Source organism: Amia ocellicauda, chromosome 2 (genome assembly GCF_036373705.1).
Source record: "Amia ocellicauda isolate fAmiCal2 chromosome 2, fAmiCal2.hap1, whole genome shotgun sequence".
Classification (NCBI taxonomy): Eukaryota; Metazoa; Chordata; class Actinopteri; order Amiiformes; family Amiidae; genus Amia; species Amia ocellicauda.
The window spans coordinates 16288893-16305793 of NC_089851.1; the positions used below are offsets into that span (position 1 = coordinate 16288893).

Below are 16901 nucleotides of genomic sequence, written 5' to 3' on the forward strand. Positions count from 1 at the left end.
TTGTTTGTTCCTCACCTACTTACTTAAAGTTCAGGAAATCCCTGGAAATTCTGTGATAAATAATGTGGACTAAATTCAAATTATGAAACAATATTGGCAGCTGATACTTGAACAATAGAAAATACATATAATCTATTTGTGTTCTGTTTGAAAAGGTTATTCTACACATTAAAATTAAAAACTAAGGGGCCTGCTTAATAGTTTGAGAGTCCTCATGGATGCCTGCACATTGGAATATAAACAGAAATGTGTCTTAACCTTTTACATCTTAATTCAATTAAGTCTTAAATCTTAAAACATCTAATTTAAGGAAACTGCTGTACATTTTCTAAATTACTATCATAATTGTCTAAGGTGTATTTATCTCCCACCTTTGCTCATTTTATTTCTTGATGTTCGAAGTCTCAGCAAGGAATAAGACGTTGCATTTTTTATTAACATAGACAGAATTAATTAGACATTAACATTTGATCTCCACGGGGTGCTGAATCCCCTAAGGTGACCACTGAACTTTATGGACCAGTGGTTTTATAGTACACAATATTATATCAGCATATTCGCGTTACTACCTCACAAAGAGCAACACTGTACCATATTTCTATTGCCCAACATTGAACTGCATTGCAAATAATAGATCATCTGTTCTGCCAGTTGTCTCTAATTTCTTTACAACATTTTATATGTTTTACTCTTTTATGCATGTATTTAATCTGGAAAGAGTCCTAATAAGCTCCTAAACTCTTGTATGGTCCCTAATGCGCTTTCAATATATACATACAAGTACATATTTTCTGTGTCAGGAAAAGTTTTCTTCATAGGCGATGTTTTATCCCTTACATAAAAATTAGCTGTTTCAATAGAAGCCATCTAAGCAATTGAACATTTTTTATCATTTTTTCGGTGCTGCAGAGCTATGAATACGTGGGCACAGTGTACTTAAAAAATGATTTTGAAAACATTTAAATTAAGATTCCAATTATAGCTTCTAAGTGTTTTGGATGTGCTGCCAAATATTTGTTAGCTCGAAAGCAAATTAACTTTTTAAATATTTGCATAAGTGTGTATCACAGTTTTAGATGCATAAAATTACATAATGCATGTCTGTTCCCATTGAACAATAGTACCTTGTGAATTGTGCAGGGAAACGGATTTGGATTCTATTAAAATGGAACCTAGCGATTCTAGAATTCGGGAGGTAAAAAAAAATTGAACTGTCTAATCAATGTAATGAAACTTGTTTTATTCACTGTGAGGATATGAAGGGATGAAGGAAAAATGTTATTTAAAAAAAGAAAGAAACAACAACAGCTCTTTGCAGCCAGTCCACCCAAATACACTGTCTTAATAATTGCGTATTCTTCTCATTTCCACATCAACTGGAAAACTCAGCATCACGTAGATGAAGTGTAAATAAAAAATTAATCACTTGTCAGATCTCAGCTTGAGTTAAAGGGCAGGGAAATGGACAAAAAAGCATGCTGATAAGGTCATTGGCAGTGCTACAGGAGGTATAATGCGACTGGTGTAGTGCTTAAACAAAGTCTTTGTGTTTGTTGAAATTCATCTGGCCCTTGTAATTGTTTATATAGTAATACATTTTTCCTTGTGTATTCAGATATTTTTTCACAGATTTCCGACACTAGCGGTATTATGATTTATTCAAAGTTTGACCTGTTCTTGAGGGAGGTGCTGAAGCTGCCGACCACAGTGTTTGAGGGTCCTTCCTTCGGATACACGGAGCAGGCCGCTCGCTCTTGCTTTGCCCAGCAGGTCAGTCCATCCAGCTGAAAGGCATGAACGATGCAATGCAGACGTCTGACCTTTATTGTGCTCTACTAATACAACCCTGGATGTTCTGTCATCTGACCAGATTCCAACCAGTGCTGTCCCAATTATGGAATTATATTTTTGTTTCTGGTCCATCTCATTGATGTCTTGCTGTTTTTGTGATTTGCAGCACAAACTGGAATACTTGGACTCCATTTAAAAATATGGAGGTTCATGTATTCCTTAAATTTAAGCATGTACATTGCTAATCTCCTCCCTACTCAGGGGATTTTACCAAGCCCTGTATAAAGAAACCATCTCAGTAATCCGCTTCCGCAGGACTGGGAGAGAGACCCCCACTTCCAAACACAAATCTCAGATGTTATATATGTCAGGTTTAAAAAGTACAAGCAAAGATCTGTTTTCCTCCAACTAAAGTAAGTACTTTTTATATACCAGCAGTGTATTAAAATGGGCTGAGAAGCTTGTGTATCAAGGGAATATAATCACTTTGAAAAGAGATAGAAAATAAGTTAGCCTTGAAGTTAGGCTGTCCTGTTCTTTCGAGCACTTTCATTAATGACACAGGGACCTTGTCGAGCTGTTTTCTCTAGCTGTGCCCAACAATACAACCCTGCCCCCTGTTGGAGAGAAGAGGCCATACACTGGCCTGTCTATCCATCCCTGCTTTTTACTCCACAAAACCCCTTGTTTCTACTTCCCTGGGAAGCTGCTGATTGCTCCTTATAAACCTGATTTTGAGACTCCCTGAGATTAGCAATGAAATTATAGAATGCACAAAATTATATAGGCATTGTAACCCTATTTGTTATTTCACAGCTGTCTATAACATTAATATTAGCAGTTTTATTTATAGTGTAATAGGAAATGGTGGACCACATCAGGTGAGTAAATGTCATGCTTGGAATACAAGTATATGATTAATAAGTAAGTTAAATACCAAATGAATGCACCCCAGGTATGACTGAGTTGCATTATGGTTATTTTACTCCTATGGTGTAAATCTTTGCAGTAGGTTTTAAACTTTGAGGAAGTTATGTTGGGTTTCAAAAGTCAGCACGACTATTTTTACATACATATCTACTTCCTGCCTTGTAGCTCTTTTAAATTCTCAGGTGGCTTTTACAAAAATGTTGTTCTAGTTTATCAGATTAATTTATTTGAGACTTTGAATAGTTTTTTCCATATTTGAAATTTCCTGTTATATCTTGTATGTGTGTGTATATACACTACCATTCAAAAGTTTGGGGTCACTTAGAAATGTCCTTGTTTTCAATTAAAACATACAATAAATGACTTTGAATGGGAAATATAGCAAAATGAATAGGAAATATAGTCATTGACAAGGTTAGAATAATTATTTTTAACAGAAATAATTGTGTACTTCAAACTTTGCTTTCTTCAAAGAATCCTCCATTTGCAGCAATTACAGCCTTGCAGACATTTGGCATTCTAGCTGTCAATTTGTTGAGGTAATCTGAAGAGACTTCACCCCATGCTTCATGAAGCACCTCCCACAAGTTGGATTGGCTTGATGGGCACTTCTTACATACCATACGGTCAAGCTGCTCCCACAACAGCTCAATAAGGTTGAGATCCGGTGACTGTGCTGGCCACTCCATTATAGACAGAATACCAGCTGACTGCTTCTTCCCTAAATAGTTCTTGCATAGTTAGGAGCTGTGCTTTGAGTCATTGTCCTGTTGTAGGAGGAAGTTGGCTCCAATAAAGTGCCGTCCACATGGGTATGGCATGGCGTTGCAAAATGGAGTGAGAGCCTCCCTTTTACCCTGTACAAATCTCCCACTTTACCACCGCCAAAGCACCCCCAGACCATCACATTGCCTCCACCATGCTTGACAGATGGCGTCAAGCATTCCTCCAGCATCTTTTCATTTGGTCTGCATCTCACAAATGTTCTTTGTGATCTGAACACCTCAGACTTAGATTCGTCTGTCCATAACACTTCTTTCCAATCTTTCTCTGTCCAGTGTCTGTGTTCTTTTGCTGATCTTAATCTTTTCTTTTTATTGGCCAGGCTGAGATATGGCTTTTTCTTTGCAACTCTGCCTAGAAGTCCAGCATCCTGGCGTTGCCTCTTCACTGTTGACGTTGAGACTGGTGTTTTGCGGGTACTATTTAATGAAGCTGCCAGTTGAGGACCTGTGAGGCGTCTGTTTCTCAAACTAGACACTCTAATGTATTTGTCGTCTTGCTCAGTTGTGCACCGGGGCCTCCCACTCCTCTTTCTGTTCTGGTTAGAGACGGTTTGCGCTGTTCTGTGAAGGTAGTACACAGTGTTGTACGAGATCTTCAGTTTCTTGGAAATTTCTCGGATGGAATAGCCTTCATTTCTCAGAACAAGAATAGACTGCCGAGTTTCAGAAGAAAGTTATTTGTTTCTGGCCATTTTGAGCCTGTAATCGAACCCACATTGCTGATGCTCCAGATACTCAACTAGTCTAAAGAAGGCCAGATTTATTGCTTCTTTAATCAGCACATCAGTTTTCAGCTGTGCAAACATAATTGCACAAGGGTTTGCTAATGAACAATTAGCCTTTTAAAATGATAAACTTGGATTAGCAAACTCAACATGCCATTGGAACACAGGACTGATGGTTGCTGATAATGGGCCTCTGTATGCCTATGTAGATATTCCATTACAAATCAGACATTTCAGTTACAATAGTCATTTACAACATTAACAATGTTTACACTGTATTTCTGATCAATTTGGTGTTATTTCAATGGACAAAACATTTGCTTTTCTTTCGAAAACAAGGACATTTCTAAGTGACCCCAAACTTTTGAATGGTAGTGTGTGTGTGTGTATATATATATGTATATTCTGCGTTATATTTGTGTGATGATATTACTTTGATTAAAGACATACCAGTAAGTTATTAACTGCTTTTCAATCTACAACTCAAATACTCCCTGCACTGATATCTGTACAGTATTTGTCTAACAGTGGTATTTATCCCTCTCTCGTGATTAACAGAAAAAGGTCACACTCAACACTTTCCTGGACACCCTCATGTCTGACCCACCTCCTCAGTGTCTGGTCTGGTTACCACTAATGCACCGCCTGGCAAATGTAGAAAATGGTGAGCTACATATGTCACAGCAATCTCTAAAGCAGGGTGATTGCCCGCTGACAGAACAGAACACGTTTACTAGGCAATTCTGATCTAATACTAATAAATGAACACAAACTCAATAGTAGATTTTAATCAAATGTAACCAATGTAAATGTTCTAATATATTAATATCATCCTATTTTTCTGTACAAATTTAAATAAAATATCAAGAAACTAAATTGAGCTTTGCATGGCCATATTTGTATGTTTTACCTCCACAGAGGATCTCAGCATGTCCCTAAAATGGTATTATTTTAAATAATCCTGATTTTATGAGCATATCCTGAGTGCACTATTAAACATTGAAACATGATAAAATATCTTCTGTTTTTATACTGTGCTAAAACCTATAAATTATCCATGGTTACAGTCAGCAGACGCTAAACCATGTTATTTGAGTGCACCTCAGATAGTGGGCTGAAATCTGTATTCCTCCCCCAGACTAACCGACACTAAATCATTTCAGAACTAACTTCTGCTACGTGTAAGTTATTGGGAAGAGGCGCAGATAAAAGCATGCATTGAATATTGGGTATTTATCCCAGAGTTGGTCAGATGCTAGAGTCATGTGACAATTAAGTCACAGGAATCCAGTATATCTGTGTAGTTAAGGGAGACATTTTAAAAATCACTAATGATTTTTCCATGGTTATCCATTTCAAGATTCAGAAAGATATGACATTCCTATTTGTTTCCCAGTACGCAAACACAACTTTGATGTCCTTATCTTCCCCCCCCTCTAGTCTTTCACCCTGTTGAGTGTTCGTACTGCCATAGTGAGAGTATGATGGGGTTTCGCTATCGCTGCCAGCAGTGTCATAATTACCAGCTTTGTCAGGACTGTTTCTGGAGGGGACATGCGAGTGGTTCCCATAGCAACCAGCACCAAATGAAGGAATATACATCATGGGTAAGAAAAGGTTGCAGCTGCATTTAACTGGTTTGCACAGCATTCTCTGCTCTGCTGAGCATCACAATGCAATGTTTTGTTGTTTTTGTGTGTGTGTTTTTAAGAATGGGGGTTAAATAAACTGCATGTAGCATAAATATCCTAGGCTTTCGATGCGTTTCTCAGTGTAAAGTGACCTTTGGAAAGCCAGATCGCTTAGAGATCAAATGGGTACTGTGGTACAGTTCAGTCAAAGGTGAAAGCCATTGGTTTTCTGCCTTCGCAATCATGACGATCAGTCAATAGACCGCCAATTTGAACACTGAAGCTGTTGATACCATTTGCAGAGCTATCATAGTTCTAGTCAATAAACAGATTTATATACATGGAGAGCCGTGCCTCATTTTAATACAGCTTCATTAAATATGATGCTGAGAATAGTTAATCTCAAGATATTATTATTATTTTTATACAAATTACCTAATTAGTGTATCTGTATGATACAGATAGATTTACAACTGCATTGGGTTTTTTTAAAATTATTATTAATATTTCAGTCTACACTGTATAATCTTGTTTGTAGTTGTCATTTTTGGATAGGTTTGTGGAATACAATTCACATATATAATTAATAATATTAATTAGTATGACATAATAAGGACACCTGGAGACAATTTAAACTTGCTTAACATTTTGCTTTAGTGTAGTGTGTGATCTCATAACATGACCACATCCTACATACTCTATGTTCTTATAAGCATGCTATAGTTTGTTGTTCAAGGCCTACCTCCCTGAGGAAAGTGCTCAGTTGCCAACATTGTGACATTGTGTGAATTAAGTAATATTAACTCTGTGAATGTAATATGACTAGGTATAACAGACACATTTTTATATGGGACTAGACTGAAACAAATCCAACAGAGCAAAAATCATGAAGGTCAAGGTTTTTAGAAAACAGCAGTAAAGTTACATATGTGTATGTACCTGTACACGTCTTTAAATTGAATGTCTTGGACTATAAATGAATCCCGCTCTTAAAAAATATAACCCTGATAACACATTTCCACTATGTCTCTTTCATTAATATTTTAAATTTTTGTTTGCTGTTGCTGACTATTTATCATATTCTGTGTATTTAATCTTAAGTGAAATAATTGTTGTAAATATTTGATTTCCTATCATTCATTTCAAGTTCATTTTCACCATACTAGGAAGAAGACATATTTCTATTTACACAACAAAGAGCTAGACCAAATCAAAAGCCACCCAGCCATGAATCAGAAATTACAAACTTGTATGTACACTATCACATTTTAATATATAAGTAGTTGAAATTGGCTTCTCATAATAAATTAAATTGCGATAGAGGGCAGGTTTGTACTTTGCCACGTTTTGACTTTGTGTAGTCCAAAATAACATCATACCAAATGTATTAACTAATGCAGAAAATACCAATAGCACCATATTCACAGTTGCCTAACTCTGGATAAGTTAATAACAATATTTAAAAAAACAAATATGTTTGTTGCATGTATCCAGACGTTTTCAGATGGAAGACAAAGACTTAGGCTCTTATGTGGATATTTGTGTAGTATCATTGCATGATAATTCGTGACTTCAAACAGTCAGTCATGAAATCAGAAAAAACAAGAAAATGCTGAAATAAATGTATTGCAGTCTGCTTAGAAAGATGCCAGCATCTCCTAAGAAGATAATGCATTTCAAAACATATCTCTGATACAAAATTATTTCTGTATTAGTGATTCGTTAATTTGCATTTGTCTTACAACATAGATGCATGCACTGAACTCATAACTATTCTGCAGTATAATAATGAAATGTGTATATTTCTTCTAGAGTAGACCCATTTACACTAGCTGCAACACACTTTTTGTGTTTGCTTATTTTTCTTTGTTTTGGCTAATTAATTTTTTAAAAGTTGTTTATTTGATGACACTGTATTATGTTCAGCTTCTTGGAATTGTTAGTTCTGCTTCTGCATCCCAAATCACTTATAGCCTCCTTGTTCCTCCTAGAAATCTCCCGCTAAGAAGTTAACTAATGCACTTAGCAAGTCCCTAAGCTGTGCTTCCAGCCGCGAGCCTTTGCACCCAATGTTCCCTGACCAGCCCGAAAAACCCCTAAACCTGGCTCACATTGTGTAAGTATCTATATCAGAGCCTGCCTGCTTTATGCAAAGGTTACTGTGTCTTCTGAGCATATCATCATCTTTTTCAGATGCTGCTTTGGTTATTTATGTAGGTGTTAATTCAACGTGGATCAATACAAGTACATCATAGCTTTTATGAAAGCAACTGTAAGTAGAGTGCTTGTGACAAGCAGCACCGTGTATTGAATTGCAGCCTTGGATAATGAGCTGAATACAAAATTCCTGTTCTGTAGCTGAGTCAAGAGGTTTCAAAATCCATTCCCATAATAAATTCATATTTGTGGGGGGTGGATAAGTTAGAACTGACATTCGACTGGTGGAACCTCTTACTCTGATGCTCTGGAGTCTCAGCCTTACTTTGCTGTTATCATCTTAGCAAGATTTCAGATTGTGACTTTAAAGAGACTATCGAGCATTACAAATAATCCACTGCGTCTCTGTAAATGTGATCGCATTGTGGCTCGGCCTGCTCTGAGGATATCGGGTTTATCTGAAGGTTTTTCTTATCTTTACCTCACCTGTTGAAGCACCTCTCATGTTGTCATGTAGCTCCCGTGTGCAGCTGCAAACTCACAATGCCCTCCTAAATGGTACAGAGCCACTACTGTAGTTTTTTTATATATAATCCAGACATGCTTTAGGGTGTCACCAGTTTACACAAATTACTTTTTTCTTAGAAATGCAATACATACAACAAAAAATAATGCATGCTAGTTTTATGTATTAATATAAACATTTTAAAATATTTGTAATTGTCTTGAAATTGCTGGCGAAGTGAGAGAGCCCTACAAAAAAAAAGAAAACGGTTTTACACCTAATATATACTACTAAGACATTCTACTTTATCTTAAATGTGGCTCTGTTTTGTATAAGTTGTCTCATATTAATGGTTTTGTGTGTATAGTTGGGACATCTCTCCATGTCTCGCTTCTCTGCAGGACTAATATATATATAGATAACACGATGGATCATATACAAGTTTTATGAGAAATATCGGAAAGATGCAAAGAATGTGAGCTTCCTCTGTGTCTGGGCTTTGTTGACTACATGAAAGCATTTGATTCAGTATATACACTCAGTGTTCAGAGCTCTAGGAAATCAAACAATTGAGGAAACCTGTATAACTCTTATTAAATATATCTACCACAATGCTACATCAACAATTCAACTCCACCAAGACACTGACAAGATCAAGATCTGCAAAGGAATACATCAAGGACTACGTCAACTCTTCAAGAAGTGTTCAAGACTTTGGACTGTGAATTAAAAGGAATCAAGTTAAACAGAGCTTGTTTGAACAACTTATGATTTGCCGATGGCATTGTCATATTTACAAAAACACTTGAGGAGCTGCAGCTTCAATTTCAAGAATTCTCTGCTGCAAGCAAGACAACTGGACTTTAAATGAACCTGAGTAAAACAAAAGTCATGCTTCACAGCTTTGTTAAATCTAAGAAAATTGAAGTAAATTGACGGATACTCAAAGAAATCAAAAGTTATGTCTACCTTGGACAACAAATCAGTGCAGACAGAGATATTATTGGATAAATCAGGAAGAGAAAAAATGGGATGGAGTGCATTTGGAAGAAACGTGCATTTGGAAATCTATCCACTTGCCGGAAGAGAAAAGTATTTGATCAATGCATACTACCAGTGCTCACTTATGGCTGTGAAACCTGGTCACTTAATGCAAAAATTATACAGAAACTGTGGATGACACAAAGGAGCATGGTGAGATGTATGCTTGGAGTACAGATAGAGGAGATAGAAAAATAAATTAATGGACCTGAGAACAAACTAAAATATGTGACATCATTGAATGAGAGAAATATGTTAAAATGTCAATGGGCCGGACACATCTTCAGAAGAACAGATCAAAGATGGACAAAGTAAGCTATTGAATGGATACCATGAGATTTAAAAGACCTAGTAGACGACCACATAAAATAAGGGCAGATGATATCATAAACTTTGCAGGTGTGACATGGAAGGAGAAGCTGTAGATCCAGGGGAAACATCTTGGGGAGGTCTTCATCCAGCAGTGCATCGATACAGGCTGATGGTGTTGAGATATAGAATATCTCTGCTTTTCTGTCTGTTTGTGTCTTGACAAGAGAAAACTGTTAGTTTGACTGTGTGAATTCTATGTAAATTTAACAAGCCTTTGGCACTGATGATCATTTCGAAGAAGAAGCTAACCCCTTGGTGCATTAACATATTTTCAAGTTTATTCATTCATATCCTCATTTTTGCACTGTTCCATTAATGCATTTTTACATTTTCACCTTCCAGTTACAATATTCAATTCCTTAGTGTCTCTCATCGGTTTAATACAGATGTTTCCAATAAAGACGGTTTGTTTGCTTTTTCAACACAAAGGTGCTAAAGTGTTTGTACTACAAGAAAGAAATCTCTTCTGAGCAATTAAGCAAACATATGCAGACCTATTTTGTCATTAATAATAAGTCTGCAGTTTCAGTTCCAATCAAATCCGAAAAAGAAAACCGAAAAATGCTGACTCTTTTTAGTCTCCTCACATCTAGCTTGTTGTCTGAATCATTATCCTATTTCTGTTGCATACAGAAAAAATATAGTATTACATATTTTCAAGAAGTTTACCATTTAATCTGTTTTTTTTATAGAGAGAGAGAGAGATAATTATAGTAGAATATTTCCTCTTAGTGATTAGAAGGGTTCAATTTCAAAATGATATTGATTTAATTTTAACAACATTTTTGCTTTTCTTTGCTGCACAAAAGTGACACCTGGTAAGTATCTGTTTAAAGTTTTCAACATAATTGAATAATAGCAACACAACTGTGGAGCTTCTATATCAATTAAGTAGGTGTTTATTAAGAATTAATTTAGAACAATCATCTGAATAACTGGGGATTGTGAAATATAATACTTTTATATAGTTTAGTTATAGTTTAGTGTTTTTATGTATGAGCCCTTCTTGTCCAGTAATCTCTCAATAAGCAAGGTAGTTCTACTCTAGCGTTCTGGCAGGTCCAGTACTGTACTCACAGCTTTCTGTTACAGAGCTTAGATATAGCTAGGCTTTTGAATATGACCTTGTATAACAGGCAAAGAGACAAGGAAGAAGCATCAAAAGATAAACGTCTGATAGGGAAGGTTGCAGCCATATTCAGTCCTGTTCTGTTTTCTGTTAGATTAACATAGGACACAGATTTGTCCGGTTGAACTCGAGAGTTAAACAAGATAAAGATGTCTCTTTTCAAAGTGATTTACCGTGATTGTTATATCTTCATTATGGGCTGCAGACTCTGTTATCTACAGTAGTTTAGATTTTCTTTCTCCACAATCCTTGCAACAAAAGGTGGAAAACAAAGCCAATTCAGTGAGGCTATAAAACTCTTTAGTAGAGAGAGTGAAAAGAAATGGAGAAGCCAGTAGACCCACAGTTCTTCAAGTAAGCACTGGGCCTGACTCTAATAGATAAGGAGCACTTGAACTTGGAAATGTATTTAATTTCCTCTTCATTGGTCAAGAACTATGTCCCCCCATAGTAGCATTTTTTTTTAAAGACAACTCTCTATTATAATGTTCTTGTGTTCTGAAATGACTGTAATTGGATGGGTAGCCTTTTATTGTGTGGGCTTCGCCGCCATGTGATTATAAGGGGAGAACTCCATTGAAGATAAATCGCTCTCCACATGCGCACCTCTCTAATTAAGAGGCTGATTTGCAAATTACATGATTTGCTGGTATAATGGGCTCCGCAAAGATCTGTCAATCAGTTGGACTGAAGTCTGATTAGGATGGCACACAGGCACACTGCCACTAAAGCTTTGTCTTTGTTTTTCTAGTGTTTGAATGTTAAAATTGGTTTGGGTTTCACATTCTGACACTCGGATCCTTCAGTCAGTCTAAACCTGGTATAGTAACCTATTCTCAAATGGGTTGAAAAATAATTATATTCTTATAGATTATATTTTTATATTTATATATTTTCTCATAAAAATGTGTTGAATAGTTGGCTCATGGGTTTTGGACTGACAGCCTTTATTTTTGATTCCCATCTCCCTGCTGGTGGGTGGGTACACTGGCTGAATGTGCTTTAACCCCTTCTTCTCTAATGTCTGATATGTACACATCAGGTCTATTTAAAATGGCAGAAATGCACACTAGCCCTTTAAGCTGGGTTATGAAGGTGCCACCGCCTGCTGTGCTTCAGATGATTGCAAATGGAAATGAGCATCTTTATCTCCAGTTCTACCCTAGTTTGGTGACCATGTTTTAAGACAGGACACCATCATAGATCCATAGATCTCAACTAAACCACCTCCCTAATGAACTCAGTTTGCCAATGGAAAAGAGTATATGATTATGCTGTAAAACACATACAATTGTTTTAATGTTTGCCTTCCACGGCTGTGTTAAAAATGCTCCTGAGACGTGTAAAGCTGGCGGATGAACTATTAAAGGAATTATGATGTCTTTCTGTTCACCAGGCCACCGAGACCCGTAAACAGCATGAATGACTCGATGTTCTCTCACTCTGTTCCCACCTCAGGAAGCCCTTTCACAAGTAAAAGGTGAGCAATGGTTTCATAAGACCACTGCAGACTGTGAGGCAAGGGAGTCCAGCAAGTGCAAAACCTTTCATCTGGAAGCCTCTAATTAAATCACTTCAAATTCTGTGTATTAATTACATAATGAAGGCTAGCCTTCTAGTCAGAAATAAGCGAAGCACAGAACTCTTCACTCTTGATAATGGTCAATTGATTGGTTACTGCTGGGGGGAGGGGGTTCATTTCTTTTTAATGAAAGTAAGTGGGATTACTCGTCATGGAAAGGAAAGGAAATATGTGCATTAATTATTCTGGAACATCTTAGTTTGCAAGGTTTAACATATAGGTAGATTTCACGAAAACTGTAAATCTGATATTCGATTTAACGTGTGAAAGATTAGGACAAGTTACTGGGTGGGAAATAAAAGCTCGTCAGTGTCAGTTCCACTTATCCAGACCCTTTTATCTGCAGTTGCTTTAACCTTTCTTTTTTTCTAAACTGATTTTGCATGTAAGTGATAAACAAGACTTAAGTATTTCCATTTCTAAAGCTCACTTACTTATTTCGTACATCAAAATCAGTTTGATTTTTATGTTGCTTCGTTTCTTAAATATATGTGTGTATGTGTGTGTAATTCCCTAAGGTTTTTCCAGCAGACAGCAGTGTTTGCGGCTTGTACTGCCCTGTTTTCTATAATTGTCTTCAGACTGCACAGACTGCAGCAAATCATTAGGGCCACACAATATACCCCTGACACCCAAACATCCAGAATACACAGAAGGCAGTTACCAGTTAGGACAGGCACAGTAAAAGTACAGTGAAAGAGATACATACATAGAAAGTACTATCAAGTAATCCACAAGATTAAAAAATAATGTACATGAAGCTGGCATCCCATAGATGAAGGGAAAAGGAGGTCAGGGATGTAATCCAAGCAAGTGCAGTGGAGGGCTTGGGAAGTTTGGAGAAGAATTGTGAATATGATTAATATGATGGGCATCTATTGAGAAGCAAAGAGGAAAAGGACAAAGTCACAGATTGCTAGTGTGAGTGAGTGAGTCTGCAATATTGATTGTTTAAAGGAAAATAGTACTTTTTCTGTAGTTAGAATTGTGATGCTGATGGGACCATGAGGTTTAGCCATTCTGAGCACTATTGTGAGAGACTCTGAGACACTTGCTGTGAGACACAGAATGGTACGATGGAGTAGGAGAAATACACACGAAAGAAGCCAAATTATTTGGAGCCATTAAAGTTGATTGACTTAAAACCAGCACAGACAGACTAATACAGAAATAATGTCAAAGGTGGTAACCATCCCTTAAAAAGTCTTAAAAATAGCAATAGGTAACCAGCCGAGCGTTCACAGGAAAAACAAATGAATAAATACCTCTAGAAAAGGGTTCATTCAAGATAAGGAAACATCAGCAGAAAACTGTGAAATCCGTTGTTAATGGTAGTCTATTTGGAAATACAGAGAGAAAACATTAAAAAAAAAAAAATCTGTCATGAGTTGAAAGGTTATGAGTTAGGAAAACATTATTTGTTACTAAAAGCTGCACGTGTTTTTGTTATTTTTCCTTAACATGTGCAGATCGTGTTCATCCACAGAGCCGAATGCATTGCAGTGTTTTATTTGTCTGTTCTTTCCAACCCGGCACTGGTGACCTGTTGTGAACACCTCTCTGCGTGTCTCGTGCTGTTCTGCTGCCTAACACGGGCCTCACTGCTTGAATTGTTTAGGTGTGAGGGTGCACACCCCCCCAGTCCAATGACTGATGATGAGGATGGTGATGGTGATGATGAGCATGCTCTAATAAACCTGTATGTAAGTCAGCTAATCAGCGACTCACGGTCAGTATGCGAGAAAAAACGCACTTGATGTAGTAACGTAGTTGTTGTACTTAACCATTAGCTCACATGGCAAATAACTCTTGTGCTTTGTAGTTTGGCTAGAGATGACGTGCTTTGTCAAGGGCCAGTGGTCTTGAGTCATACCGCCTGCAACGCCCCATCTTTCTGCATTGTGACTGTTTTCTGCACTGCTTCACTTCAGACTAATTACTTTCGAAAGCAAAATGTATTTTTTTTAACCATTAGTTGTATGAGTCAGTGCTTTGATGTATGAGTACTGTAGATATGTTGTTCCCATCTGATTGTCTTTGTTTGTTTCCTTTGGTCCTTCCTCTTCTTCTAAATACTACCATTAATTGTCCTCACAAGTGAACGAGAAACAAAAGACTTTGGTAGCTGCAGAGGTTATAGTTTAATTTGAGGAGCTGACTACAGGCTATTGCCAACTTCTTTAATTGCAGTCCAGTTACACCTCACTGTTTGGTAAAATTAGCTGTTTTTTTTTTCTTTGTCTGCTATGTTTCTTACTAATATAAGCTGGTTGTTAATTGTTTTAAATACTTAGGTGACCTAGCACCTTGTAGCATCCTTGTGTATGACTTGTTTGTTATTTTTGTCTTTTTGTTGTTGTTGGTGGTGTATTTTTTTTGTGTTTTCTCGGCTGATTGTATGAGAAAGCACCTGTCCAATTGGAGAACAAAAATCATGTTTTATTTAAACCTGCTGTGTGTTTCCCTTCTCATGTTTAATTTTGTAGTAATATTAAAAGACGGGAGAAAAAATGGTTGTGTAGCAAGACTATCATTTACAGTAACCTTGGAATCTCCTGTGAGAGAGAAATGTGGGGGCAAAGTTGTGTTCCTGCAAGTAATACGTACTTCTTCCCTCATCGCATTTGTAAGCAGACTAGGAATGGGCATCTCAGGGAGCGGTGGTTCGTGTATACAAAGTTATTATTACAAGAGCAAATTTCAGAACCAAACTGGATCTTTCCCACTTGTTGGTACAATGGTGGTAATTGTGCATTGTTGAATACCTTGAGAAATAATCAGTGAAGCATTTTTTTGAATGAAAGAAATCCTTTCACCCAAACTCAGGGAATGAATATTAGTTGAATACCTTTATGTATACAATGCTCCAGGACGTTTAAGGACGTGAGTCAGGATCTCTTGCCCTTTCCCAGTAGTAAATAGCAGCAGTTACTCAACACCCTCCGCTGCACACTTTTAATTTGCGCTCCCTAATTCACATTCTTTTCCTATTGGTCATTTCCCAGCACATGCCCACTTGCTGCAGATTATATTCAAATCCCTTTCATGTATTTATTATATATCTTTTTTTTTTTCATTCTGCATTTGCTTTTTCTTGTTGTTAGTCTTCCCTCTGCTCACTCACTTTAGTTATTTGCTGCTGTGTCACTCTCTTTGTTTGTTTGTTTGTTTGTTTATTTGTTTGTTTGTTTGTTTAAAAAGCTTACCTAACACCAAGAATAATGAAGTAGAACAGAGCAAACTCTTGGCTAGGGCTGCTCCAACTTTGTTGAAAGGGAAAGGGTAAGTGACATGCAGGTGGTCTGTGTGTGTGGGTGTGTTTTGTCCGTGATATTTAGTGTTTGCACTTGCAGTACTACAGTATTTTGTCTCTAACTTCAGTAACGGTCTTCTGCATTGTGTGGCCACTTTATTAGGTCCTTCTTGTAGCTTTATCACCCTGACACTGATTTAAAGGAAGCTCAGATGAAATTTACTTCAGTGTATTTTGAAGATCACACACAGTTTTACTCATTTATCCCAATCATGAGAGATGGTGCCAAGACTATATCAGTAATCTCTTCCTGATCTGTGTTACAGATCCTAATAAGGTGGCTAGACAGTGTTTGATTTAAGCATCCTTAAAATAATAAGTTTAACCTTCTGTTTGTCTTTCTAACAATGTATTTGTTCCAATACATGCAACTGGAACAGTAGCAATAAATTGTGTTTAAAATATAGTTCCAAATATAGAACGCTATGAAAACTATCTTTTGTAATAAGTTTTGTATTAATCTTTAATCTCTAACACCTTCACAGAATTGCATTTTATGGAATACTTTTTTATTGAAGCTCAATTTAGATTTCCCAGTTGCAAATGTAGCCAGATAATGAGATTTGAATTAGTTTAGTTTGAATCTCTTGCAGAGCAACATGAACCCCTGTGAACAGTAACAGGGACTGCTAGCTTAATACCCCGATGTACAGAACACCAGTACAATGGAAGAACTTGTTCAGAATGGCATTAAATACAATTGAATATTGTGCATAATCTTAATTTTCTGACAAACGCAGTAGAGGGTAATAGAGCGGTTCAGTACTATCTGCCCACTTCCACACTGTACAATTTAAGGCAGCATTTCTTAAAGTATAATTTCTGTCAAACTTGTAATGCCTCATATATCACACACTATTCTATACTTATTTGTACTTATTTGTCTGATAATAAAACTAAACTGATTGGCGTTATTTATTTGAAATGCATTTGATTCTTA

At 36.8% G+C, this 16901-nt stretch overlaps 1 protein-coding gene across 11 annotated transcripts in view; it reads left to right on the forward strand.

Moving 5' to 3' along the window:
* Window positions 1-16901, forward strand: part of dtna (dystrobrevin, alpha) — a 103413-nt gene that overhangs the window by 60279 nt on the left and 26233 nt on the right. For 7 of the 11 annotated variants that reach the window (XM_066719622.1, XM_066719627.1, XM_066719625.1 and 4 more), the window contains exons 6-11: window positions 1616-1770; window positions 4790-4895; window positions 5672-5838; window positions 7854-7978; window positions 12463-12546; window positions 15850-15930. In XM_066719622.1, coding sequence (XP_066575719.1) covers window positions 1616-1770; window positions 4790-4895; window positions 5672-5838; window positions 7854-7978; window positions 12463-12546; window positions 15850-15930 — 718 coding nt within the window. The remainder of the gene's footprint in view (window positions 1-1615; window positions 1771-4789; window positions 4896-5671; window positions 5839-7853; window positions 7979-12462; window positions 12547-15849; window positions 15931-16901) is intronic. The other 4 variants (XM_066719628.1, XM_066719629.1, XM_066719630.1 and 1 more) reach the window with 2 other exon arrangements.